This window comes from Abramis brama (genome assembly GCF_963993115.1).
Source record: "Abramis brama genome assembly, chromosome: 2".
In the NCBI taxonomy this organism is placed as follows: Eukaryota; Metazoa; Chordata; class Actinopteri; order Cypriniformes; family Leuciscidae; genus Abramis; species Abramis brama.
In genome coordinates, this window is record NC_139964.1 from 16401999 (window position 1) to 16428818 (window position 26820).

The window sequence follows — 26820 nt, forward strand, 5'->3', positions numbered from 1 at the left end:
ATAATCTGAAATTTTAAAAGATATATATTGTATGGAAAAAGTTTTGAGCTGGTTATTTTTTTTTTTTTTGTAGTATAGACATCAAGAATCAACATATGAATCTCAACAATGGTGACAACCAACAAAGCCTTTTTGTGTCTTTATAGTAATTCAGATTTTTTTTCGTTGTCACCATTGTTGTGATTCATACGCTGATTCTTGATATCTGAGTGAGTCTATATAATCCTGTCAAAACATTTTCTGTATAATGACTTCATAAAATCTGAGTATCACAGCACTGCAGGATCTTCTATAGCAGTTTTATCATGCAAAAATTAACTAATATTTAACTACTTAATCAGATTTACACTTCAGGTGGTATCAATGAAGCAGGACACTACATGATGACTATTATCACTAAAAAGAGACCAACATCATCTGATCTGAGTTTCTCTTGGATTCCTACCATAACATGCATCAAAGACACACAGTTAAAGCAGCCAGAGAAAAACTTAAGTAAAACACTAAAAGGTCAAGAGCCCAACTAAAGCAAACACTGATCTCCATCATGGTGACATCAAACTTTATTCTTTTCAATAAAACTTCAACTTCTAAACCTCTGTTAATTCTCAATAAGAATGTTAGTATGAAAGAAATAAAGTCTGGATTGTAATAAGTGAAGATGCTGAGATCCTGATAGTGTTTAATGTTCTGTTTGGGTTTAAAGTGTTTCTGTATGGTGTGTTTTGTGTGTCACCATTATGTTGAAGAGTAGAGCCTGAGCTTCAGTCCAGGATGAGCAAAGAAACACTGACGATATGCTGCATGTTGCTTTATTTAACAGACAGTAACTGTGTAGTTGCTGATGTAGTGACGTATAGTCACAGCAAATCATGCATATAATTAACTGCATGTTTTTCAGTAAAAAATCAGAAAAAATGTGAGTTAACTGTGTTTTAACTGTGTATTTCTGTTAAAAAAGATTAATGAAGGTTTCTGTAAAAGTATTTTGCACTTATTTAAATTAGGATATTTTACATTAATTTTACGGTTTTTGTATGGTAGCCATTGCTGACAGTCATTTGACTGTTTTTTATGGGATTTTTTTACAATGAAGGTGTTTGATCGTAATAATTCAGGAAATAGCTGTAAAATAACACTGTTTTTCCATAAAACATTTAAGGAAAATTTCTGTAAAAAATTTTTGCGCTTAATTTAAATTAGGATATTTTACTTTATTTTTACGGTTTTTGTTTGGCAGCCGTAGCTGACAGTCATTGACTGTTTTTTTACGATTTTATTTTTTACAGTGTATATTACTGTTTTAATGGAAAATGGTATGATACTGTCTGAATTACGCCTTTTTTTACAGCAAGGGCTAACAGTGTGTGCCATGACATTATGAAAAACTGTTCCTGCGGGGTAGTTACCAGGTAAGTGTAAGGTAAATTATTTGATAAACCCTCTATAAATGGGTGTAGCAATGAACAACAACTATGTAAGACAAGGTAATTTATTGGAAACTACGTCTTAATTTCAAGATAGTAATAAATAAACATGGACTGTTACCAACATAACCCTAGGATAACTACAAACCTAACTTGAATTGATGAGTAATACTGGAGGTGTTTCTAAAAATTGGCTGCCTACATTCTGAGGAAGTACACAATTAAATCGGAGTTATTACCAACCTAAACAGGTAACAAGTACACAGTACTTTGTTGAGTTGATATTTAACAGTGGTGTTTTTTTCCCTGGTAGTTTCTCTGTAATTGCATACTAATCACCTTAAGTAATTACACACTAAAATACTATAATTTACCATATGCTTACCAGGTAAATACCTAGTAATTAGTTTGTAGTTTCTCTGCATTTACATACTTGTTACCTGTGGTAATTACCAATAAACAACTATAACTTACCATGTATTTACTAGGTAAATACCTAGTAATTAGGGGACTGTAAAATAAAGGGTTACCGAAAAGGTTTGGTTTGAAGTTACCATTATAGAGATCAGTGCTTGCTTTAGTTGGGATGCTGATGCTAAAAAATTAATGTTTCTTTTGCTGCTTGAGCTGTTTTTGTGCAAGTCACACTTGTGCACACACACAGTTTATGAATGATTGCAGTTATAATGATTAGGATGACAAAATCATCATATTGCCTGTTCATTCACTATAATTAATATCACTCATTCAGAGTTTAATCCTCAATCAAAAGTGTTATGTTACCACCACAGCAATAAATTAAAATGACTCATATTTTTTAACACTTCATGAACCAAAGAAACAGAGCTACATTGTCTATTAGAAACACAGAGATATCACAATTTAGCACATGAATCTCAACAATGATGGCAATATTTTTTTTTATTCATGCAGCAGTGCATGCTGGGAGCTTTATATTATCCTGGAACCCAGCATGCATTGCGACATGAAACTTTTGATTGTCACCATTGTTGAGATTCATGTGCTGATTGTTGATGTCTGTGTGTGTCTGAGTCAAGCAGAAGTTCAAAATGTTTTAATGCATATGCTTTAAGTTAATTTAATATTTTTAATTTAATGTATAACTATATGATTATGATATTCTTCAGAAGACCTGATTACAGAAATATTGATTTCATGTTGTAGAGTCACAGATACATACTAAATATTGTTACGTCCTTAGGGACGTTTATAGTGTTTTTGGTGTGTTTTTGTGTTTCTCCTTTTGGTCTCTTGTCTCTCTCTCTCTTTCGCTTTCTTAGGCATCGCTGATTGGCTGTTTTGCCTGTCAGTCATTCGTAATGAGTTGAGTGGGTGTGCCATGTGAGGCGGGATCCTCATCATTCTGATGCTTGACACCTGGAGAAGCCTTACTTAAGGAACATGCTACTGCGAGCGAGCAGAGAGACTTTTTGTTTGGTTCTGTATTATGATGTGGTGTTGTTTTCTGTTTGCTTGATTTAGTTTTGTTAAGTAGCTTATGTATTGTCATGTAGGCCTAACTTGTGCCTTGTTTTTGATTGCCCCAAAAACTTCTTATTTGTGACCTATGAAAGAGTTAAACAGCTTTGCAAAGCTGGGTTAAGCGGAAAGGAGGAGAGGGGATAGGTAAGACCGTCACGTGACATACATTTACACACTTAGCTAAATTTCTGTATATATACACTAGGTTAGGGATTTGTGCCACCCCCTGTATTTTTGTTATTAGTTAGAGTAGTTTAGTTACGACGTCTCGGACGTTGAAGACTTTTTCTTTGATCTTTATTTTCTCTTTAGTTTAGGATTAGAGGTAAATGGTTTAGCTAGTTCCTTTTGGATTATATTAATTTTGTTTGTTTGGCACAATCCTGTTTTCCCTTTTTGTTCCCTCCGTTTTTGTTTTGTCTCAATGTAAATATTAATTACTTTATCTTTAATTAAATCAATCTTTACTTGATTTTGTTGTGTCTCTCTCGTTCTCATTTCATTTAGTGATCAACGGTGATTGGTGTTACTGAATTGGTTTTATGTTCCCCTTCTAACGTACCTAGATAGTAAAGAGCCAAAGAAGGGTCGTAACAATATGAATTACCCATAAATTAAAAAAATATATATTCAGGAATGATCAGAGATTCAAACATGTCGAGGATGGTTGTGATATCATCACAAAATCCAAAAACACCTGATCATCTTCCTCTTGACTCTTTCTTACCATAACAAATGTGTTTTATAAACTCACTGTTACAGCAGTCAGAGAGAGATGAATGGTAAGAAGTCAAGGGACAAGAGACCAACTAAAGCAAATACTGATCTCCATTATGGTGACAACAAACTTTATTATTAACTAAATCTTTGTTAATTCTCAACAAGAACTTTTGTACATGTATGATAGAAATAATCGTAAACTGGTTTGTAAACTGGTTTCACACTCAGTGTTGCTGGAAGTCAGTTGTAGTTCTTGTGTTTCTCTTTTTTCTGTTCTTGTTTCTCTGTCCTTCAGTGATTCTGCTTATCAGGTGTTCATCAGTGTCTCAATTCACTCACTTCTTTTCATTCACTCTGTCAAAGGGACTATATTAGTGAACAAATGTAGGGAATAGTGAATGAGGGTATAGGGTGTGAATGGGAAAAGACACCTCTGAGTGTCGACTTTGAGCGCTGTTGATTTACAGTATATTCCTGTAGGCTAGTTTTATTTTTTACGGTATATTACTGTTTTAATGGAAAATGGTATGATATTGTCAGAATTTGGCCTTTTTTTACAGCAAGGGTTAACAGTGTAGTCAAGCCTAGAAATGACCAGGGCCTGGACGAGAAGTTGTCTTGCATGCTCAGTTAGGAAAGGCCTGATCTTCCTGATGTTGTGCAGTGCAAACCTGCATGATCGAGCTGTCTTTGAAATGTGATCTGTGAAGGTCAGCTGGTCATCAAACGTTACTCCAAGATTTCTGACCGACCTTGATGGGGTGATTGATGATGAATCTAGCTGGATGGTGAAGTCATGCTGTAGAGACGGATTGGCAGGGAGGACGAGAAGCTCAGTCTTTGCCAGGTTGAGCTGCAGGTGATGTTCCTTCATCCATGTGGAGATGTCCGCCAGACAGCTTGAGACCCGTGCAGCTACTGTGGGATCATCTGGTTGAAATGAGAGGAAGAGCTGTGTGTCATCAGCATAGCAGTGGTAGGAAAAACCGTGTGCCTGTATGATGTGTCCCAGTGATGTAGTGTAGATGGAGAAGAGGAGGGGACCAATAACTGAACCCTGGGGAACCCCTGTGGTCAATTGATGTGCTCTGGATACCTCGCCTCTCCATGCGACCTTGAAGGACCTACCTGTGAGATAGGACTCAAACCAGTGGAGTGAAGTTCCTGTGATGCCCAGTGATGAGAGGCTGGACATAAGGATCTGATGATTCACAGTGTCGAAGGCAGCAGACAGATCCAGGAGAATGAGGACTGAAGATTTGGAAGCAGCTTTTGCAATCCGTAGGGCTTCTGTGACCGACAGTAATGCAGTCTCAGTTGAATGCCCTTTCTTGAAGCCAGATTGGTTGACATCCAGCTGGTTGTTTAGAGACAAGAAGGATGCTACTTGGTTGAAAACAGCTCTTTCAAGTGTTTTCGCAATGAATGGTAGGAGAGAGATAGGTCTGTAATTCTCTACAAATGATGTGTTTAGTGTTGTTTTTTTAAGCAGAGGAGTAACCCGAGCCTGCTTGAATGCTGTAGGGAAAGTGCCAGTATGGAGGGATGAGTTGATGATGTGTGTGAGTGCTGGTAGAAGTGTGGGAGAGATGGCTTGTAGAAGGTGTGAGGGGATGGGGTCTAGAGGGTAGGTGGTAGGATGACTGGAGAGGAGAAGTGTAGATACTTCTTCCTCGGTTAGCGGAGAAAAGGAGGACAGAGGGTTATTGGCTGTGGAAGGGGTCAGTCTGGGTTCCTGTGTGTGTGGAGCTGAGAACTGACTGCTGATAGTTGTTGTTTTGTTGGTGAAGAAGTTCGCAAAATCGTCGGCAGTTAAAGAGGAGGTGGGTGGTGGTGGAGGTGGACAGAGTAGAGAGTTGAATGTCTTGAAGAGTAATCGTGTGTTGGAGGAGCTGTTGATCTTGTTGTGGAAGTATGAAGATTTTGCAGCATGAACATCAACAGAAAAGGACGAGAGGAGAGATTTATACATACTCAGGTCAGATGAGTCTTTTGATTTGCGCCATTTCCTCTCTGCTGCCCTGAGTTCGGTCCGGTGTTCACGAAGAACCTCAGATAACCAGGGGTTAGAGGGAGTAGCGCGTGCTGGCCTGGAGGAGAGAGGGCAGATATTGTCTAGAGAAGAGGGTAGAGTGGAGCATAAGGTATCCGTTGCGGTATTCACATCCAGAGATGAGAATTGTGAGGGTGAGGGAAGAGAAGATGACACGGCAGAGGAAAGATGGGAGGGGGAAAGTGAGCGCAGGTTTCGCCTGAAGGTGACTGGTGGTGGGGTTGGTGGTGCAGGGGTAGAGAGTTGTAGACTGAAAGTAATGAGGAAATGATCTGAAACATGGAGAGGTCTCACCAAAATGTTGTCTGTGATGCAGTTGCGTGTGTAAACCAGGTCCAGTTGGTTGCCTGATTTGTGAGTACCTGTGGTGATGTGTCGTTTGAGATCGAAAGAGGCTAGGAGAGAGGTGAAGTCTGTTGCATGCGGCTTTTCGAGATGAATGTTGAAGTCACCGAAGACTAGAAGTGGGGTGCCGGCCTCAGGGAAAGAGGACAGTAGCACATATCCAGCTCCTCTACGAAGTTACCCAGCTGACCTGGGGGGCGATAAATGACTACAATATGGATCTTACTGGGAGTTGTAAGTGTGATAGCATGATATTCAAATGAGTTGTTGTTGCATAGAGAAGAGAGCGCTGAGTATTTCCAATTGTTAGAAACGAGAAGCCCTGTACCCCCACCCCTCCCAGACTGGCGAGGGGAGTGAGAGAAGGAGAAATTGCTAGAGAGAGCAGCGGGGGTTGCTGAGTCTTCTGGTTGAATCCAGGTCTCAGTCAAGCCCAGGATACTGAGAGTAGAATGAGATGCAAAGACTGGAATGAAGTCAGCTTTGTTGACTGCTGACTGACAATTCCATAGACCCACGGAAAGAGAGAGAGGAGTGTGTGAGGATGAGAGAATGGGACGCAGATTAGCAGTATCGCGCTGCCTTTTGCGCGTGATGAAAGGGCGTTGTCGAGAGATAACAGGAATGTATTGAAAACACATGTTGATTAAGGTGAACAATAAGATAAAAACTGGGAAGGAAAAGGGAAAAGAAGATACTTAAGTGCCTTTCTGGTGTCCTTGCTCGGTGGAGTCGCGCAGGTAGAGTCGCTGGTCTTTACCCGAGTCGGTCTTCACACGAGGAGGCTGAACACGAGAGCTGAACGCTTCCGCTGACGCTTCCGCTGACGCTTCCGCGACGGCACGCAAATTACATAGATATAGATGTAATGCTATCACCGCTTGAGTGAGGACAGCTGTCTCGGTCCAGCAATTAAGTCAATAAAGCGAAAATGGGGCAAATCGAAACTGCTAGGAGCAAATACTTAAGTGCAATTAAACTGCAATGATAATTTTCACACGCGGCTGTTTCTTAATGTAGCAACGCGTCTAAATAAAATACAGAATTATGTGAAGTTAAAAATACAAAATAAGCAAAGAATCGAAGATAGGCTTACCTTGACTTAAATACAACACTGAAATAACAGGAGAACTCAGTATTCTAAAAAACCACTTGCGCGCTCTTGCCGTGCGTCTTCTGCTGACCGCTGGTCCTGGTACTAAATATGTGTCAACAAGACTTTTGACTAATGCAATACAGTTTTTTCTGCAAAATGATGTGAAAATCATCCTGCCTAATCATTCACATAAAACAATACATTGATTTAAATTTTGTAAAACACTTTTTGTTTGGAAAGGCAATATGCAACGATCCAACACCATCATGAATATAGAGTAGTTCACACCTGAGGAGACAATGGGGCCCGCATACATAATGAGCCTTTCATTCAGGTGACAGTCACTGAGTCACAGGAAAGGATGCAAGGACTATATACACTCACCTAAAGGATTATTAGGAACACCATACTAATACTGTGTTTGACCCCCTTTCGCCTTCAGAACTGCATTAATTCTACGTGGCATTGATTCAACAAGGTGCTGAAAGCATTCTTTAGAAATGTTGGCCCATATTGATAGGATAGCATCTTGCAGTTGATGGAGATTTGTGGGATGCACATCCAGGGCACGAAGCTCCCGTTCCACCACATCCCAAAAGATGCTCTATTGGGTTGAGATCTGGTGACTGTGGGGGCCATTTTAGTACAGTGAACTCATTGTCATGTTCAAGAAACCAATTTGAAATGATTCGAGCTTTGTGACATGGTGCATTATCCTGCTGGAAGTAGCCATCAGAGGATGGGTACATGGTGGTCATAAAGGGATGGACATGGTCAGAAACAATGCTCAGGTAGGCTGTGGCATTTAAACGATGCCCAATTGGCACTAAGGGGCCTAAAGTGTGCACCCACACCATTACACCACCACCACCAGCCTGCACAGTGGTAACAAGGCATGATGGATCCATGTTCTCATTCTGTTTACGCCAAATTCTGACTCTACCATCTGAATGTCTCAACAGAAATCGGCCCATTCTCCTCTGACCTCTAGCATCAACAAGGCATTTTCGCCCACAGGACTGCCGCATACTGGATGTTTTTCCCTTTTCACACCATTCTTTGTAAACCCTAGAAATGGTTGTGCGTGAAAATCCCAGTAACTGAGCAGATTGTGAAATACTGAGACCGGCCCGTCTGGCACCAACAACCATGCCACGCTCAAAATTGCTTAAATCACCTTTCTTTCCCATTCTGACATTCAGTTTGGAGTTCAGGAGATTGTCTTGACCAGGACCACACCCCTAAATGCATTGAAGCAACTGCCATGTGATTGGTTGATTAGATAATTGCATTAATGAGAAATTGAACAGGTGTTCCTAATAATCCTTTAGGTGAGTGTATATATATATATATATATATATATATATATATATATATATATATATATATAAAATTGGTTCACAGTTGTTGTTTTTTCACAAATTGTGCTTGCAAATTGTATAATATCCAAGATAAACATTTCTAGTAATTGTGCAGTTAATTCTCTGTACATACTGTATTTTCAGAAAGATTTGGAATATATTCTCTACCCAAATGTGTCACTATTAAAACACAATAAAAATTATTTAAAGAGAAGGTTTATATTGACCTTTTAAGATTTTGTTTACATCTATCCTTGTATATATTTTTGCTATTTTATTAAAAAGGTTATACAATCTTAGTTGATTATTTTTGACAAAACATATATATATATATATATATTCATCCTGTGCAGAGTTTTCCTCTCTTTCTGGACAAAGTGAAAGACATGCTGAATTCCATCTTTTCCCATCACTTAAGATGAAAGAACTCGGACCTGTTTGTTGTTGTACTGACAACGGATCAGTGAACTGGGCTTCTCCTTTTTTCACATGAAAAGGCTTCCTTACTCTCACCTTATCTCCAACCGCAATTTTAAGAAATTTAGATCCTCTTTTACGATCGGTGTATTGTTTACTTTTTTTCTGTCTTTGTATCACACGAGCTCTGACCTGAGCAAATTGATCAGGGCTATCCTCAGGCAGAAGAACATTCAACTTTGTTCTCATAGGTCGGCCTCTCAAGAGCAGAAAAGGAGTCTCACCCGTTGTGGCATGGGGTGTCGCTCGATAGCTCTTCATCATGGTCAGGACTGCAGATTTCCAGGGCTTACGAGCCACTTAAGCTGCTTGAAGACACTCTTTAAGCACTCTGTTGAACCGTTTGATGGCCCCATTAGCCTGAGGGTGATAAACACTGGTCTTTATGTGCTTTATTCCCTGTGTTTTGACAAAATCAGCAAATTCAGACGAAGTGAACGGCGGCCCATTGTCTATTGTGATAGTGCAGGGGTTTCCTTCTCGAGCAAAGATAGTGGTCAGAAATCTCAGAACAGTCTCTGTTGTTACTGATGAAGCAAAACCAACTTCTGGCCATTTACTGAAATAGTAAATCAGTGTTATTGCAAACTTACAGTCAGTAGCTCCCTTTTCGAAAGGTCCTACTATATCAATAGCAACATGTTGAAATGGGCCTTTTGGGAACTCCACTGGCTGCATTGGAGCTGTAAATGTTTTGGCCGATTTATCACTAGCCTGGCAGGTCTCACATGCGGACAGGATCGTGTGGACAAGATCGTCCATTCGCGGCCACCAATACAACTCTATCAGACGCTGTTTGGTTCGAACCAGCCCCTGATGTCCCTCATGGGCCAGGTGGATGAGGCGTTCCCGGAGTGCAATAGGAACAATCAAACGATTCCCTCTGAAGATCAATGGACATTCAACAGCCAGTTCATGTCTGATCGGGAAGTATGGACATAAGTCACTGGAGACAGACTTTTGCAGTTTAGGCCAACCTGTCTGAATTGTCTGACGTAACTGAGACAGTTCTGGACAGTCCTCGCATTCAGCTTTGAAGTCCACAAGCGGCAACGCAGTCAGAAAAGGCTGAATTTCTGCGATTTCAGAAATCAAATCCTGTTCAATGGATACAGTGGTGTCTGTGTGGCTCAATGGCATACTGGACAGACAATCCGCCACACAGTTTTTACTACCTGGACGGTACTGTACATCATACTGGAAGCACAGGAGCCTAGCAGACCAACGAGCTACCATCATGCCTGCTCTATTCATGCCCTTTGTGGAGAGAAGAGTGGTCAGGGCCTGATGATCAGTTCTTAGAGTGAAACGATGTCCCCACACATACGTTCTCCACTTTTCTACCGCCCAAACACACGCAAGTGCCTCCTTCTCCACAGTAGAATGTTTCCTCTCAGACGTTGATAGCGTCCTGGATGCAAAAGCTACCACACGTTCGACACCATCAGGATGTAACTGTGTCAGAACAGCACCCAGGCCGTAATCTGAGGCGTGTGTAGTAATGAATGTGGAAAGAGAAGGATCATAAATAGAAAGAACAGGGCTCTCCAGCAGCATTCTCTTAAGCATTTCAAAGCTTTCAACAGTCTCATTACTCCACTGTAGTGGCAATTTTGCATCAGCTCTGAGCATCTGCCTCAGTGGCTCGACCACAGTAGCGTAGTTTGGGAGAAATTTGTTGAACCATGACGTGAGCCCTAGGAACGAACGGAGCGCTACCATATCCGTAGGTCGAGGTGCTTCTGAAATAGCAGTTAGGTGGTCTGGGCTGGGACGTAGTCCTTCTTTTGAAATGACATGACCAAGGAATGGAATGCTTGCTTGGTTGAAAGAGCTTTTCTCAAAGTTAATCTGCAGGCCAACCTCGTCTAGCCTTTGACGAACATCTTGGAGGTGCTTATCATGGGCCTCCTGAGAATTACCATAGACTATAATGTCGTCTAAGTAATTCCTTACCCCTTCCAGCTCCTTTAGGACCGTTTGCATAATTTTTTGGAAGGCTGACGACGCTGAAGCTAGTCCAAACGGAACCCGAGTAAAACGGAAAAGGCCTTTGTGCGTTATGAACGCTGTCAGATTACGACTGTCAGGATGGAGAGGCAGCTGGTGGTAAGCGGAGCTCAGATCAATTTGACTGTAATGTGAAGCACCTGCAATTTCTGTAAACAAGTCATCCATGTGAGGTAATGGGTAGCAATCCATAATCACACTCTTATTGGGTTCACGGAGGTCCACACAAAGTCTAATGTGTCCATCACGCTTACGTACCACCACCAATGGACTAACCCATTCTGAAGCATCAACTGGTTCAATTACACCCGCTGTAAGGAGACGATTAAGCTCAGTGGACACCTCCTTGCGGATGCTGAGAGGTAAGCGTCTCAATTTTTGATGTATTGGTGTGACTGTTGAATTAACTTGCACTTTGTGGATGAATCATTTTACACATCCAAGGTGAGTAGTAGATACAGGTGATACTGTGTACACGGGACTTGTGGGATGCTGAGTCATATGAAGAGGTGCAGCTGAGATTCCACCTTCATTGTCTATGTGCTTTACTTTCCCGCTTACAATGTTCAGGTTCAGCAGTCTTATTAAATCTAACCTTAACAAGGGAGATCCTGCAGTCACTACATAAAAACTAGCTGGAACTACATTGTCATTTTCTGGGACACCCACTAATGCTGATAAGCAACCAATAACTGGTAGGTTCTCTTTTGCATACGTGACAAGTTTAATTGTTGGCTTACTCAGGGTGCATTGTGAGAAGTGTTTCTTATACAGATCTTCTGGAAGTATGGAAACTGATGCACCCGTATCTACAACCAGTTGTAACTTATGTTTATGACCTCTTGGTGCTTCAATATTCACTTCACAGGTGATCTTATCATTGGATGTAACAGATTTGTTTATGTTATCCACGCAGAGCACAGTCACGTCTGGAACTACCATCTCTCTTACTTCACTCACTGCTGCTTTACATACTCTAGCAAAGTGTCCTTTTTTCCCACAGTGTCTGCATGTCACGTTAGCAGCAGGGCAGTTTTTATCATTTGCCAGATGTTTGTCTGATCCACATCTGAAGCATTGTCGACGTTGCTGACCGGTCGTTGTTTGTTTTCGATCCTCCGATCGTCTCTGAGCAAATTGTGACTGCTTGGTTGAACGTGCGCGATTTCCCCCTCTGCCATACTTAGTATCCATACTAATGGCTTGTACCGACTTCATGGCAGTAGCAGTGGAATTACAGAGCAATGACGAATTTTTAACTGCAGCTTCCACTTGACATGCAATTGTAATCGATTTCTCTAGAGTGAGGTCGTCCTCTAACAGTAATTTGTCCTTTACTGCAGTCAATGACGCATTCGCGGTCAACTGATCACGGAGCATTTCACTCTCCATTTCCCCGAACGCACATGGGGCTGCTAACGCTCTTAAAGCGGCAACGTATTGCGTAACAGTTTCATCCGCTCTTTGCACACATTGTCTGAACGTGTGACGGCATGCGACAACGTTAACTTTAGGCACAAAGTGTTTCTGAAGTGCGGTCATTGCTTCATCAAAAGTAGTACCTTGTTCTGGCAGAGTATAAAACAGACGCTGACCTTCCGTCCCCAAGCAGTGCAGCAAGACCGCTCGTCTGCGTCTCTCCGGCCATGCATCTCCGGTTGCCTGGATGACTATCATGTAATTTTGGAAGATTTTCTGCCACGTTTCAAATGGAATCGGTGGCTCCCCACTAACAGGAAGAAACGGGGGGCGGGCTCAGCACTGAAGCGCTCATCCTCGTCGCCAATTTGTGGTATTTTCACACTTAAACAGAACACACTCCATGCGGTGTACAACTCACATACCAAACTTTATTCTTCTTCATCGCACTACTCAACACAATCCCTCACTAGAGCTCCTAGTGGTGCAGTTCCACATTGCTGTGTTAAAGTAAGCAATTACTATGAATTGAACATCAAATATTGTATGCTTCTCAACACAACAACTTTGTTTTTATTGTGAGTATACACAAAAAAACAAAAAAAAACACACTTAACAGGATCGATTGATGTATAACACAAGTATGTCAAAATCAAAATCAAAATAGTATTTTGATTCTCTTTTGCACTGATAAGGAAAAAAGCGAGCAGATCACGCCGGCGTGATTGCCGACCTCAGGGGGTTAATCTTAATTATATGATGTTATTACTTTGCTGTCTGGCTGCCAGCCAATCACTGCATTACTGATCATGGTTTCTAGTATCGATATATATAGTAATCTCAGACAACTTAATCCAGATATTTTAATAAAATCCGCTAACTTGTTTGAAGAACCAAATTTGCCATAAAATATCTGTCATCTGTTAAATAATCTCATGTATTAAGCCAGGTGCGAAGAACCGACCCCCTGGTCAAAATCCGACAGGTTGTCTTTCACATCCACAATGGTGACGAGGACCACAGCATCAGCTGTTTTACTGGCATCATCCTGCTGAGTTGCCTGTTTTTAAAAAAAGGAAACACTGATTAGAAAATATATCCAAAGTACATCATTTTAGATTGATAAGATCAGCCTAATGGTTTTCATTTATGTCTTGAGAGGCTTCTGCTGCCTGAATGAAAACAGCAATCTTCTCCATTCCCTCTCTGTCTAGAGCTGTCGTCACAGAGATGACCCCACTGTTTCTGTCAATTTTAAAGCTGTTCTGAAATTCACTTGGAATGACTGGAACAAAAATGACAATATATGCTTTGTTATTATCAGAAAATTACCAGATTGTGAGTGCATTTCATTATTATTTATTGTTTAGATTAGGACGTATGTCATGTGTGTCGTTGAAGGTACCTGTTGTTATGCTGTAAACTACAGGCTCATTGATGCCTGTGTCTCCATCTTGAGCTTGTATGGCCTTAGGAGTGATGTCTGAGAAGTGTCCTACCTGTGCATGGACAGAAAGAGGGTTTTATGGCTGCGTGTGCTCAGACATGCGTTTAAAGCATCAATCTTGTCCTGACGTCATTTACCTGTTTTTCCTCAATGAATGCCTTGTAGAGACAGTGGTCAAAGTAAGGGTTTAAGTTGTCAAAATCTTCAATTGTTATTGTAACTGTTGTTGTGTCACTGAGTTCTCCTGCATCCTGCAAGAAAACAAACTCACTTACACATTTGGGGTTAAAAATAATCCTAATAGCCTAAACTAGTGGATTAGTAGAGCACCTTCCCAACTGTGTCTTTTGTTTAACCCAATTAAATGAGTTTCTCAATTCAGTCTATATATACTGTATATAATTAAATGATGATTGAGCATTAGTGATGAACACCTGCTGTTAACAAGCAGAATCGCTGAAGGAAAGAAAAACACAAGAACAACAACTGACTTCAGCCACAGGCTTAGATGAAATCAACTGAAGAGAAAAGAAGACATTAAATCTGTGAAGATCTCAGCAGAGGAGGATTAAACAACTCCACAAACAGCATTACCAGCTTCACTTATTACTAACTAGATTGACTTTATTTCTGTCGGACGTCTACAGAAGTTTTTATTGAGAATTAACAGAGGTTTAGATGTTGATGTTTTATTGATATTTTGGTAACCATTATGGTGATCACTGTTTCCTTTAGTTGGGCAGTTTGACTCTTGCCTTTTTGTGAGAGTTTTTCTAACAGTGTTTACCAAAACCCATGATTTATTGCAAAGAAAGCCAGAAACAAATATGATCAAGTGATAAAGATTTCAGCATAAGTCACTAATCTTATCGCTGTCTAAAAGTGATTAATTGTTATTACTAGATTATGTTGTAAAAATCTTCAGACACACACAGACATCAAGAATCAGCAAATGAATCTCAACAATGGTGACATGCTTCAACTTCCCGCAACGTATTTAAAGTTGATTCAATGTGGTTAACATTGACACATTAATATTGATTTAACATTATTTCAGTGGTTTTTGCTATCTGGCGTAAGGCTGGTATGATGTCAGAGGGTTTTGTCTTTACTTTAGCTTCCACAGTGAAGATATACTGTTGAACACTGTTGTAGTTCAGAGGTTTAGTCAGCCTGATGTTCCCGTCAAAATACACTTCAAAATCAGCTGGTACTGGAGGCTGTTAACAGAAAGTAAGTAAGGAATTAAAATGGGGACGTGCATAAATTCATTCATACAAGCTGAGCTTACACAATATTATTTCATTTTCTTTTGTTTCTTAAAAAAAATTGCATGCATCAGCTCTGAAATTAAACATATTCAGTGTTTAAATAGATTGACAGCTTTATTGGTTTCAAATATGGTCTGACGGATTTACAGAAAGTCATATGAGAAAGTGATTAGATGAACAGAATAAGGATCAGGATGTAAAAGTTTAATGGTATTATAACTTTTTTTTTTTTTTTTTTGTGAAATAAACTTTTTTTTGTTGTTTATTTTTATGTTTATAATCAAAGTACAGAATTCCCAAGACAAGAACCCTCTAGCATCTGTAAAGGCTTGAACACTGTCAACTCAAATGTAGGATGCAGTTTCTCTCATTTAGTCTATGTAGGACTTCCGCACTCACCAGTAATGCAGTTTTGTGGAAGCTTATTGTGTATATAAAATATATAAGAATTGTTCATGACTCACCAGTATAGAATACGTTACTCTATTGTTGGTAATAGACACATCTTTATCAAAAGCCGTCACCTTGAGCACATTTGAACCCACAGCCGTCATCTGGAATGAAAGACACAGTTTACTAGAGATATGAGGGCCCTCAGAGGCCAAACACACTACATCTGTATAAAGATGTGATATTATACACACCTCTGACAGTGTGATGCTGTATGTTTTGCTCTGGAAGATTGGAGGGTTGTCACTGACATCCAGAACATATACTGTACGGGCGTTTTTCGGCTGAAATGGAAAATGTAGACTTTATAGAAATGGTTTATTTGCTGAATCATTATTTCTATAATACTTTGCTTTATTTCTGTAAATAAATCATTTTTAATAAAAAAAAAAAAACATTTATGCATGTATTTTATTATGTTATTGTTTAAATGAACATACCCCTCTGGAGCAGGTGACAAAATAAGTCAAACCAGATGAATGCTAGAAGGAATAAAACATACAAAGAGACACTATATGAAAAAATCAATGCAATACTACACTCTAAAAAAATCTTGGGTTATTTTTTTCTACCCACATCCTGGGTTAGGCCTTTTGAGTAATTTATTTGGGTTCTTTTTTTCAGTATCTGGGTAGTTTTTAAAAGATACAGAATATAAATATGATGTTCAAATATGTTCTCAGAACATACACTGATTGTTTATGGACAGGTTATAGAGTCAGTCGCTGCATATTTGGGCTACGAGTGAAACACAGGGTGGCGGCCTGAAGTTAGAAGTTCCCCTGCTGAACACGACACAAGTGCTGGCACGAGATCCAGCACCGTTACAGTGGAAACTGCACAACAGAGACTGGTCGATTACACTTGAATTACTTATAGATGTTTAATTTTTACTAGTATTGGTTAAACTAGTGTAAATGTTGGCGATATGTATTAAAAATTATATACAATATACTATACTGTAAAATATGATTGAAAATAAAGGAATTATTATGCAAGCCAGTAGTTGGTTTGAGTATTTTAAAAACCTTTAGAGGATTTAAGTTAATCCATAGACATTAATTATATAAAGCTAGTATTATAGTAAAAATCAAATAACTGTGCTGTGTTAAATAAACAACCCAATTTGCTGGGTAAAATTAACCCAACATATGTGCTGTCCTATATTTACCCAGCCCTTGGGTTAAAAACAACCCAAGTTGGGTTGTTTTAATTAACCCAGTGTTTTTTAGAATCTATCTATCTATCTATCTATCTATCTATCAAGTCATTTTTCAAGTCATTTTCATTTATATAGCGCTTTTAACAATGTAGATTGTCTCAAAGCAGCTTTACAGAGATAAATGTATAATTTAACGTAAGATTGTTTTGGCTTTATAGCGGTTCTTTAATAAAGTTATTTTCCAGCTAAAGTTAGTTTTGATTGATTCGCTTCCGTCGCAACGATCATTTGTTTTTAAATTAGGGCCGCCAAGACGACACCATTCTCTCTACACAGACTTTAAACGCGAACCTGTGAGAAACGCTGATGGCGTTCAGATGCGCATTAAGAACGGGTTCTATAGTTATGTGCGTTTGAATATATGTGTGCAGGTTTGGAATTCCCTGCAAACCAAGCCTAAACAAATTACTGGTGTTTCCTTATAGTTTTGATTCAGAATTTTATTTTATTTTATCAATTCGGGGTAGATACGCAAATTGAGTTTTCCCGACGACGCGTTATCTGTAGAGTGGGAAAGGGATCCTCCATAGGGAGAGACTAGTTGGCACTTCAGCACTGCGTTGACATCGGGTCCAGGCGAAGGTCCTTCATCAGATCTGGAAACGGCCTGGATCCGGCAGGCTGCGGGAAAACCTTGGGATAAACAAAGACACTAAAATTAGCGTAGATGCCATTCTTCTCATGATGTAACAAGTACATCAGGATTTATGGGAAGTGTTCCCGGTTCCAGCTGACCTAATCTATGCAGCCTAATATTGAATTATAGAAGTCTATAATGTATTATGTGAACGCTATGTCAAAGAGATGTGTATTTAATCTAGATTTGAACTGACAGAGTGTGTCTGCTTCCCGGACAATGGTAGGAAGGCTGTTCCAAAGTTTTGGTGCTAAATAGGAAAAGGATCTACCGCCAGCAGTTGATTTTGATATTCTAGGTATTATCAACTGGCCGGAATTTTGAGATCGCAATAGACGTGAAGGAGTATAATGCGTTAAGAGCTCGCTCAAGTACTGCGGAGCTAAACCATTTAGTGCTTTGTAAGTAATCAGCAATATTTTAAAATTGATGCGATGATTAATAGGGAGCCAGTGCAGTTTTGACAGAACCGGGCTAATATGGTCATACTTCCTGGTTCTGGTAAGAACTCGAGCTGCTGCGTTTTGAACTAGCTGTAGTTTGTTTATTAAGCGTGCAGGGCAACCACCCAGTAGAGCATTACAATAATCTAGCCTTGAGGTCATGAACGCATGGACTAATTGTTCCGCATTTGTCAATGAGAGCATATGACGTAATTTAGATATATTTTTAAGATGGAAAAATGCGGTTTTACAGATACTAGACACGTGACTTTCAAATGAAAGATTGGTATCAAAGAGCACACCCAGGTTCCTAACCGACGACGAAGACTTAACAGAGCAGCCATCAAGTGTTAGACAGTATTCTAGGTTATTACGTGAGGAAGTTTTTTGTCCAATAATTAGAATCTCTGTTTTTTCAGAATTTAGAAGTAGGAAATTACGAGTCATCCAATTTTTTATATCAGCTATGCATTCTGTTAATTTAGTGAATTGGTAAGTTTCGTTAGGTTTTGAAGAAATATAGAGCTGAGTATCGTCGGCATAACAGTGGAAGCTAATTCCATGTTTCCTAATGATATCTCCTAATGGTAGCATGTACAGAGTGAACAGCAGCGGTCCTAGTACTGAGCCCTGTGGTACGCCATACTGAACTTGTGATTGATAAGACATCTCTTCATTTACTGCTACAAACTGATAACGGTCAGATAAGTATGATTTAAACCATGCTAGTGCAATTCCACTAATGCCAACATAGTTTTCTAGTCTATTTAAAAGAATGTTGTGGTCAATGGTGTCAAACGCAGCACTAAGATCGAGTAACACTAATAGAGAGACACAACCACGATCGGATGATAAGAGCAAATCATTTGTTACTCTAACGAGAGCAGTCTCAGTACTATGGTATGGTCTAAATCCGGACTGAAAATCCTCGCAGATATCATTTCTTTCTAGAAAGGAACATAGTTGTGAAGATACTGCCTTTTCTAGTATCTTTGACAGAAAAGGTAGATTCGAGATCGGCCTGTAATTGACTAATTCTGAAGGATCAAGTTGCATTTTTTTAACAAGCCGTTTAATCATAGCCAGCTTAAAGTTTTTTGGTACGTATCCTAGAGACAAAGAGGAATTAATGATATTAAGAAGAGGATCTATGACCTCTGGAAGCATCTCTTTCATTAGCTTAGTCGGTATAGGGTCTAACATACATGTTGTAGATTTAGATGATTTAACGAGTTTAGTAAATTCTTCCTCTCCTATAGCAATGAATGAATCAAATTTTTCCTCAGGGAGACTACAATGCACTGCCTGATGCGATACTGTAGTAGACGGTTGCATAGTTATAATTTTATCCCTGATATTATCAATCTTATAAGTGAAGAAGTTCATAAAGTCATTACTGCTGTGCTGCTTGGAACCTTCTGTGTTTGAAGCTTTCTTTTTCGTTAGTTTAGCCACTGTTTCAAATAAATACCTAGGATTATGTTTATTTTCTTCTAATAGGTTTGAAAAATAAGCAGATCTAGCAGCTTTTAAAGCCTCTCTGTAAGCAATCGAGCTCTCTTTCCATGAAATGCGAAATACCTCTAATTTTGTTTTCTTCCAGTTGCGCTCCATTTTTCTGGCTGCTCTCTTAAGGGCCCGAGTGTGCTCGTTGTACCACGGCGTTGGATTATTTTCTTTAATCTTCTTTAAGCGCAAAGGAGCAACTGTGTCTAAAGTGCTGGAAAAGAGAGAGTTAAAAGTTTCTGTTGCAATATCAAGTTTTTCTAAGCTATCCGGGATGCTAAAATGATGAAACTGATCAGGAAGATTATTAATAAAGCAATCTTTAGTAGCAGAAGTGATAGTTCTAACATATTTGTAACACGGAGTCGGCTTTGCAGCCTTGGCTAAATGTAATTTACACGAGACTAGATAATGATCTGAGATGTCATCGCTCTGCTGCAGAATTTCAACGGCATCAACATCTATTCCATGTGATAATATTAGATCTAGAGTATGATTACGACGATGAGTAGGTCCTGACACGTGTTGTCTAACTCCAATTGAGTTTACAATGTCTTTAAATGCCAAACCCAATGCATCTTTTTCATTATCGATGTGTATATTAAAATCACCAACAATTAGTACTTTATCTGCAGCCAATACTAACTCTGATAGAAAGTCCGCAAATTCTTTGATAAAGTCTGTATGGTGCCCTGGTGGCCTGTATACAGTAGCCAGCACAAATCTCAAACGTGATTTATCATTTATACTATATATTTTTACATTAAGCACTAACACTTCAAAAGAATTATATTCGAAACTTGATTTCTTAGTGGTTTTGAAAATATTACTATAAATTACAGCAACACCACCCCCTCTGCGTTTAAGACGAGGTTCATGTTTATAACAGTAGTCTTGCGGGGTGGACTCATTTAAAGTAATGTAATCGCTTGGTTTTAGCCAGGTTTCTGTCAAACACAGCACATCTAGGTTATTATCTGAAATCATATCATTAACAATGAGTGCTTTTGAAGTAAGCGATCGAATATTCAGCAACCCAAGCTTTAGCATTTGCTCATCTGTATTATAGCTGTTTTTTATTTGTTGAACATCAATTAAATTTTTAACCTTAGATAGGTTTAAACATTTTTTGGATTTCCAAAATCGGGGAACAGACACAGTCTCTATATGATGATAGCTAGGTGAAAGAGGCTCTATGTGATGGGATTTATCTGACCTGGGTGACGCGAGGCCGCTAGCAGACGGTTGGTTTAGCCAGTCTGTCTGCTTCCTGACCTGGTGCCCAATTTGTCATGTTTGAGCTCTAAGACTATGAGCCATATTACTAGATAGAAGAGCAGCACCATCCCAGGAGGGATGAATACCATCTCTTTTCAACAGGTCAGGTTTGCCCCAAAAACTTTTCCAATTGTCTATGAATTCTATATTATTACACGGACACCACTCAGACAGCCAGCGATTCAGTGAACACAATCTACTAACTATCTCATCACTCCTGCGAACAGGAAGGGGGCCAGAGCAAATTACAGTGCCTGACATCGTACTTGCAAGTTCACACACCTCTTTAATATTAATTTTGGTGATCTCCGACTGGCGGAGTCGAACATCATTAGTGCCGACATGAATAATGATCTTAGAGAATTTACGATTAGCATTAGCCAGCACTTTTAAATTTGCTTTGATGTCAGGCGCTCTGGCTCCCGGCAAACATGTGACTATGTTCGCTGGTGTCTCTATTTTCACGTTCCGTGTGATCGAATCACCAATTACTAGGGCACAATCAACAGAATTCTCAGTGGGTGTTTCACTGAGCGGGGCAAATCGATTTGTTGTGGTAATCGGAACGGAAGAGTGGTTTTTTGATCCGCGACTAGAGCGATCCCTCACTGTCACCCATTTGCCCGGCTGCATAGGCTCTACTTCAGCTGGAACCGAATCATGTAAAGAGTTCACTATGCTAGGCGCATCCAAAATAGTATCTAAAGCTCTAGCACTCATACTATCCTCAATTAAAGTTTGGATGCGTGTCTCCAATTCTGAAATCTTCTCTGTCAGCCTAACTGTCTCCTTACATTTATCACATATAAATCCTACATTGCCAACAGAGAAGTCTATGCTAAACATGTGACATGAAGTGCAGGTGACAATAACAGGACAAGACATTACTCACCGTGTTTGTTGACTGATTATTACTTACCTGAGCTTTTATTAACTCAAAGGCGCGAGCGCGCGAGATAAAAATAAATAAATAAAACAGCTGAGCGCACGGGTGGCGCGTTAACAGGCTAGCAGTAGCGAATTAGCGTGTTGTGCTAGTAGTAACGGAAGCTAGCGATGTCAATCTGAGATGTTGGGTAAGCTGTATTTAGTATAAACAACTACAAATTGTAGTAAATGATGGTTCAAAACAAAGAAATACGAGGCTAAGACGGAGCTTACAGCACCGAAGCAAACACACTCACAGCAGGCAGCGAGGCAGACAGGAGCAATCGATCAGCGATCCAGCGATCCATCTATCTATCTATCTATCTATCTATCTATCTATCTATCTATCTATCTATCTATCTATCTATCTATCTATCTCTATCTATCAACACTCAGTGAGGGTGGAACAGACCATCTTTATTTCTTCAGCATCCAGTGGTATGATGGTGCGTACAGTAGTGTTCGAGTCTCCCTCAGAGTAAACCAGCTCTAACATTGACAGAACATTGGAAGTCAAATATGGCTGCAGAACCAGACGATCATTGGGCCCGATATTAGTGATAATCTCTACATCTCCTGTAAACCAGATCAAATACACATTAAAATAAATTTTCTAACACACAATCTAAAACATAAATACTAGATTATACCAGTATTATTTTGCATTACTTGTGTTACTCTTTAACTACCAAGTCCTTTATCTAAATATTAACAACACATTAAAATGAATAAAAAAATGTATTTTATATTAAACAGTAGTAATATATAGTAATATAAACAAATAATTATATACTATTATTTTATAAATGTGGGCATATCTCACCTTCATATTCCTCCGAGACTCGATATCCTTCCTAGTTCGATATTACTTCCATCTCCCACACAGGTTATCTCTGAGGAACCTTAAACAACAAGTCATTAGTTTCAGGACTTAACAAACAGCTACAGGATTACATTTAGTAGCACACACTACATTATTATATCAAATATGTTAATAATCAAAACAAATTAAGCATTCATCTTATTAATTGGTCTGAATTACAGAAACTTTTTGCCGTGGCTCAGCTGCCATTCTCAAATCTATACTTTAATCTGTTTCCACAAATCAAAGTTATTGAACAGTGTTACACTTAATACAAAGTGTAAACTTGACATAATCAACACTAAAACCTGATGAGCATTTAAGACTTTTGTCCTGTAAAGCATATTTTTAAATAGATAGATAGATAGATAGAGGCCGATAATGCAAGATTGACAGCAAATGGGACGGAGTGACTGGAAAGAGTATCAGTTCATTAATGGATATCTGGCATTTTAAACCTTTGTAACTGACCTTTACTTAATCTTGTTCTGTTACTCATTCAATGGTTTTAATAGCTATGTTTCCATCCAAAGTTGCAAATTTAACTTATGCACAGAATTGAAATATCGCATAAAACGTTTGCGAAAAGTAGGAGAAGCCGCTGTATATAACAATTTTTGTGTATAATAAATTACTTGCACCTCAACACAATAAACGTGTTATCTTGCTTTCGGAGGCGGATGCTGCTGTTTTTCGTGTAAGAGAGTTCAGAGAGGTGATTATACTGAACCACTTTGACGACAGACTTTGCTCAGGCATTTCAGATGCTGTGCAAAAAAGATTGTTAGTCCAGTTATGCCATCCCATCACAAAGTCACGTCTTTTCTGATGCACATCGAGGAATTTATTTGGTAAATGTGTTTCCATTGTCGTTTATGTACATGTTTTCTTATTGGATAAAAAATTTACCCGTCTTAAATGGGCGCATAATTTTTTTTACGCGCATTTTTAAACATGTATGCACATCTTGATAGCTTTATTAACACAGGATTTAAAAATATATCTGTATTAATGGCACAACACAATTGTGACCCTGGATCACAAGTCGCACGGGTATATTTGTGGCGATAGCCAACAATACATTGTTTGGGTCAAAATTATCTTTATGCCAAAAATCATTGGGATATAAACTAAAGATCATGTCCCATGAAGATATTTTATAAATTTCCTACCATAGATATATAAAACATTTATTTTTTTGTGAGTGAATGCAGCACAATCGCAACATTTGTAAAACTTTAAAGACGATTTTCTTAATGTTTCAATTTTTTTTGCACCCTCAGATTCCAGATATTCAAATAGTTATATCTCGGCCAAATATTGTCATTTATTAACAAAGCATACATCAATGGCAAGCATTTTTATTCAGCTTTCAGAGGATGTATAAATCAATAATTAAAAAAAAAAAATTACCCATGTGACTGGTTTTGTGGTCCAGGATCATAATTGTTAGATTCCAATGCAGATGTTTAATTTTTGTTTTAATGTTAAGAGTCCAACTAATGGAAAAACTAATCACCGTTATGGTGACTTCAAATGAAACACATTAGAGTTAAACCTCTGTTAATTCTCAATTATTAAAAATTCTCAACGTAACTAAGTTACGTTGGATTTATGTAACATTATTTATTTCAATTAACTAAAGTTAATTACATAAGGTTAATCCAATGCCGTTTAGTTGAATAAGGTTAACAGTCTTAATTTGGTCCAAAACTGTTAACCTTATTCAACTAAAAAAGTTAATTAAAGCCAACATAGCATTTTTTTTAGTCTAGTCTTTGTGCACTTTGACCTCACATTGTGACCATAGTATGAGCACACAGTGAGGGCGCTGTGAGGTTACACTTTTAGATCACTGTGAACTCAGATTGTGATCATATCATGAGGATCCTGGGAGCTCATGGTGAGATCACTGTGAGATCAAATTGTTGACTGTGATGTCTATGCTGTTTATATTCACTGATCAATGTTTGTATGTGAATAAAAGCCTAAAATAAATCTGTTGAATGAATGAATGAATGAATGAATGAGGCTTTTATATAGCGCTTTCTTATGTACTACTGTACACCCAAAGCGCTTTACAATCATATCATGAAATCTCTCCTCAACCACCACCAGTGTGCAGCGTCCACTTGGATGATGCAACGAGAGCCACAGTACAACAGCGCCATATTATAATCCATAATATATAATATGGATTAGCTTTAAGATCTCTTTATGAACTTTTAGAAGCGTCAGTTTCAGTTTCAATTGCATATACAGTATGTCAATGGAGGGACAGAAATCTCTCAGATTTCATTAAAAAGATATTTATTGGTGTTTCAAAGATCAACAAAAGTCTTCAAGTTTGGAACAATATGAGGATGAGTTATTAATGACAGTAATTTCCTTTTTGGATACACTAACCATTTAACATCATAAGGTTAATAATCCAGTTTATTGAAGCACTGGCCCTAGTTATAAAAACATGAAGAGGAAACTCTTTCCAATACTGATAAGATGTATATTTCTGGTATCATAGCTTTAGCCTAAACACTGATGACCAAAAATACTGGGGTATAAACATAAAAACATAAAAAACATAAAATAGACAAGAAAATCTATATTAATGCAAGATTACACTCCCCCCCCAAAAAAAATAACAATATATACACATATATACATGATCCCTGTCAATCATGTGTGGATCCGCCCACACAGCGCTCAGAATTGGTTAATTTGTGCTCCGCCTCTCACTGCAGAATCTTCTTGTTGATCTGAAAAAAACAATAAGATGAAGCAGGGGCGGACTGGCCATCTGGAGCACCGGGACTTTTCCCGGTGGGCCGCTGGCCAATGTGGGCCGGCCCACCCGGTACACTAATATATAATAAAAAAGATGACGGAAATCATTAAATTTCTTTTCTACGTAAATGGATGAGTGAGTCAATCGCGCGGGCGCGGCCGACAAGTGTTTTGTGAGTGTATTGCCCTCCCTTCCTGTTAATTAGTTTGGTCTACTCCATTGCGTATCTTGAAACACGCCCCTTTTGAAACAAGCCGACGCCGATGAACTAGCGCTGATGAAAGCCGACTGTGTTGTCGCCTCGCGTCGCGGGGAAAAAGCTGCACTTGAACACACCGAGAGAACTACAGCCGGCTGTCAGCTAGAATGCGCGTTCTGCGCCTGCATGTAAATGAGACAACTGTCTATTTCTGCCGATATATTAATCTATATTCATCATTCAAAAAGAGAAACCGACGGCTGCAGATACACAAACCGTAAAGTTAAACAAAGCAGTGCGTGCTTAACGTTTTGAATATCAATCCTGCTAAACACTTTTATTATTCCATTCCGCTCATGTTAATATTGAAATATTCGCCAAGGAACACTTCGGTAAGATGACGTGACATTAAAACAGCCTTCTATCTGTGTCGTTTTGACTTCTTTGCTCGCTGTTTTGCTATTATTATCGTGCACGGACTCGTTCACTAAGCTGAACAGCCAATCAGAGTTCCTTCTTTTCTTGATAGTTTTATATACACATGTTGTGTGTCTTAATGTTCTTCTGTTTGTTTCCCTTTGTTTTACAAATGACCTAATATATGTTGTTACTTAAAATAAATGTTTAAATAGCATTTCTTTTTGTATTGTGTTATATTTTTATGCTATAAGTGGTGTTAAAAATTATTCTGCACATTAAAGGGATCGTTCACCCAAAAATGAAAATTCTGTCATCATTTACTCACCCTCAAGTTGTTTCAAACCTGTATGAATTTCTTTTTTCTGCTGAACACAAAAGAAGATATTTTGAAAAATGTCTGTAGCCAAACAGTTGATGGACCCCATTGACTTCCATAGTAGGGAAAAAAAAAATACTATGGAAGTCAATGGGGTCCACCAACTGTTTGGTTACAGACATTTTGACATCTGTTCAGCAGAAGAAATAAATTCATACAGGTTTGAAACAACTTGAGGGTGAGTAAATGATGACAGAATTTTCATTTAATGCGCCTTTAAAGGCCTTTAACGTGCCAATGTGCCTTTTATGATGTGGGATGTGGTGGGCTGCTGTGGGCCGGAAAGTCCAGGGCCACTTTTTGGTCCCAGTCCGCCCCTGAGATGAAGAAAGACTGACTGAAGTTCATCAACAACATTGATTGTACTGCACATATCAGAAGATTATTATGAGGAAGCTAAATGACCCAATTTTCAGCTTTATTTGCAAATTACAATTCCTGTTCGTCGTGCACAACAAAATCCCCAGTGTTAAATTACCCCTCAGTGTACATATGTGTCCACACTACAGAGTGTTATTTTCTGCTAGATGTCAACAGAAGCTCTTATTGAAAATTAACAGAGGTTTAGATGTTGATGTTAATGATG

At 38.8% G+C, this 26820-nt stretch overlaps 3 protein-coding genes across 3 annotated transcripts in view; 1 reads left to right on the forward strand and 2 right to left on the reverse strand.

Moving 5' to 3' along the window:
* LOC311077948 (B-cell receptor CD22-like) overlaps positions 1 to 26820 on the forward strand; it is a gene marked incomplete at both ends in the record, with an annotated part of 214999 nt that overhangs the window by 69096 nt on the left and 119083 nt on the right. The gene's annotated exons all lie outside the window — the stretch shown is intronic.
* LOC311077803 (cadherin-99C-like) lies at positions 12824 to 16069 on the reverse strand. The gene is made up of 7 exons (XM_084106428.1): positions 16020 to 16069; positions 15774 to 15863; positions 15594 to 15683; positions 14971 to 15078; positions 13996 to 14109; positions 13817 to 13910; positions 12824 to 13696 (listed from the first exon to the last, which is right to left on the reverse strand). The coding sequence occupies exons 3-7, from the start codon at positions 15681 to 15683 to the stop codon at positions 13545 to 13547; spliced, it is 558 nt and encodes a 185-aa protein (XP_083962554.1). The 5' UTR covers positions 15774 to 15863; positions 16020 to 16069; the 3' UTR covers positions 12824 to 13544.
* Positions 24751 to 26820, reverse strand: part of LOC311077785 (uncharacterized protein) — a 77491-nt gene continuing 75421 nt past the window's right edge. The window contains exon 14 of the mRNA XM_084106405.1: positions 24751 to 25210. Within this exon, the coding sequence (XP_083962531.1) occupies positions 25187 to 25210 (24 nt within the window). The 3' untranslated portion in view covers positions 24751 to 25186. The remainder of the gene's footprint in view (positions 25211 to 26820) is intronic.

What these genes read in the sequence shown, in the direction of transcription:
- LOC311077803 (XM_084106428.1), bottom strand. Translation starts at nt 15,683, where the DNA reads ATGACGGCTGTGGGTTCAAATGTGCTCAAGGTGACGGCTTTTGATAAA. An exon ending in GAGTAACGTATTCTATACTG is followed by an intron (nt 15,079 to 15,593) that starts GTGAGTCATGAA and finishes TTCTGTTAACAG; the next exon opens with CCTCCAGTACCAGCTGATTT. An exon ending in TCTTCACTGTGGAAGCTAAA is followed by an intron (nt 14,110 to 14,970) that starts GTAAAGACAAAA and finishes GTTTTCTTGCAG; the next exon opens with GATGCAGGAGAACTCAGTGA.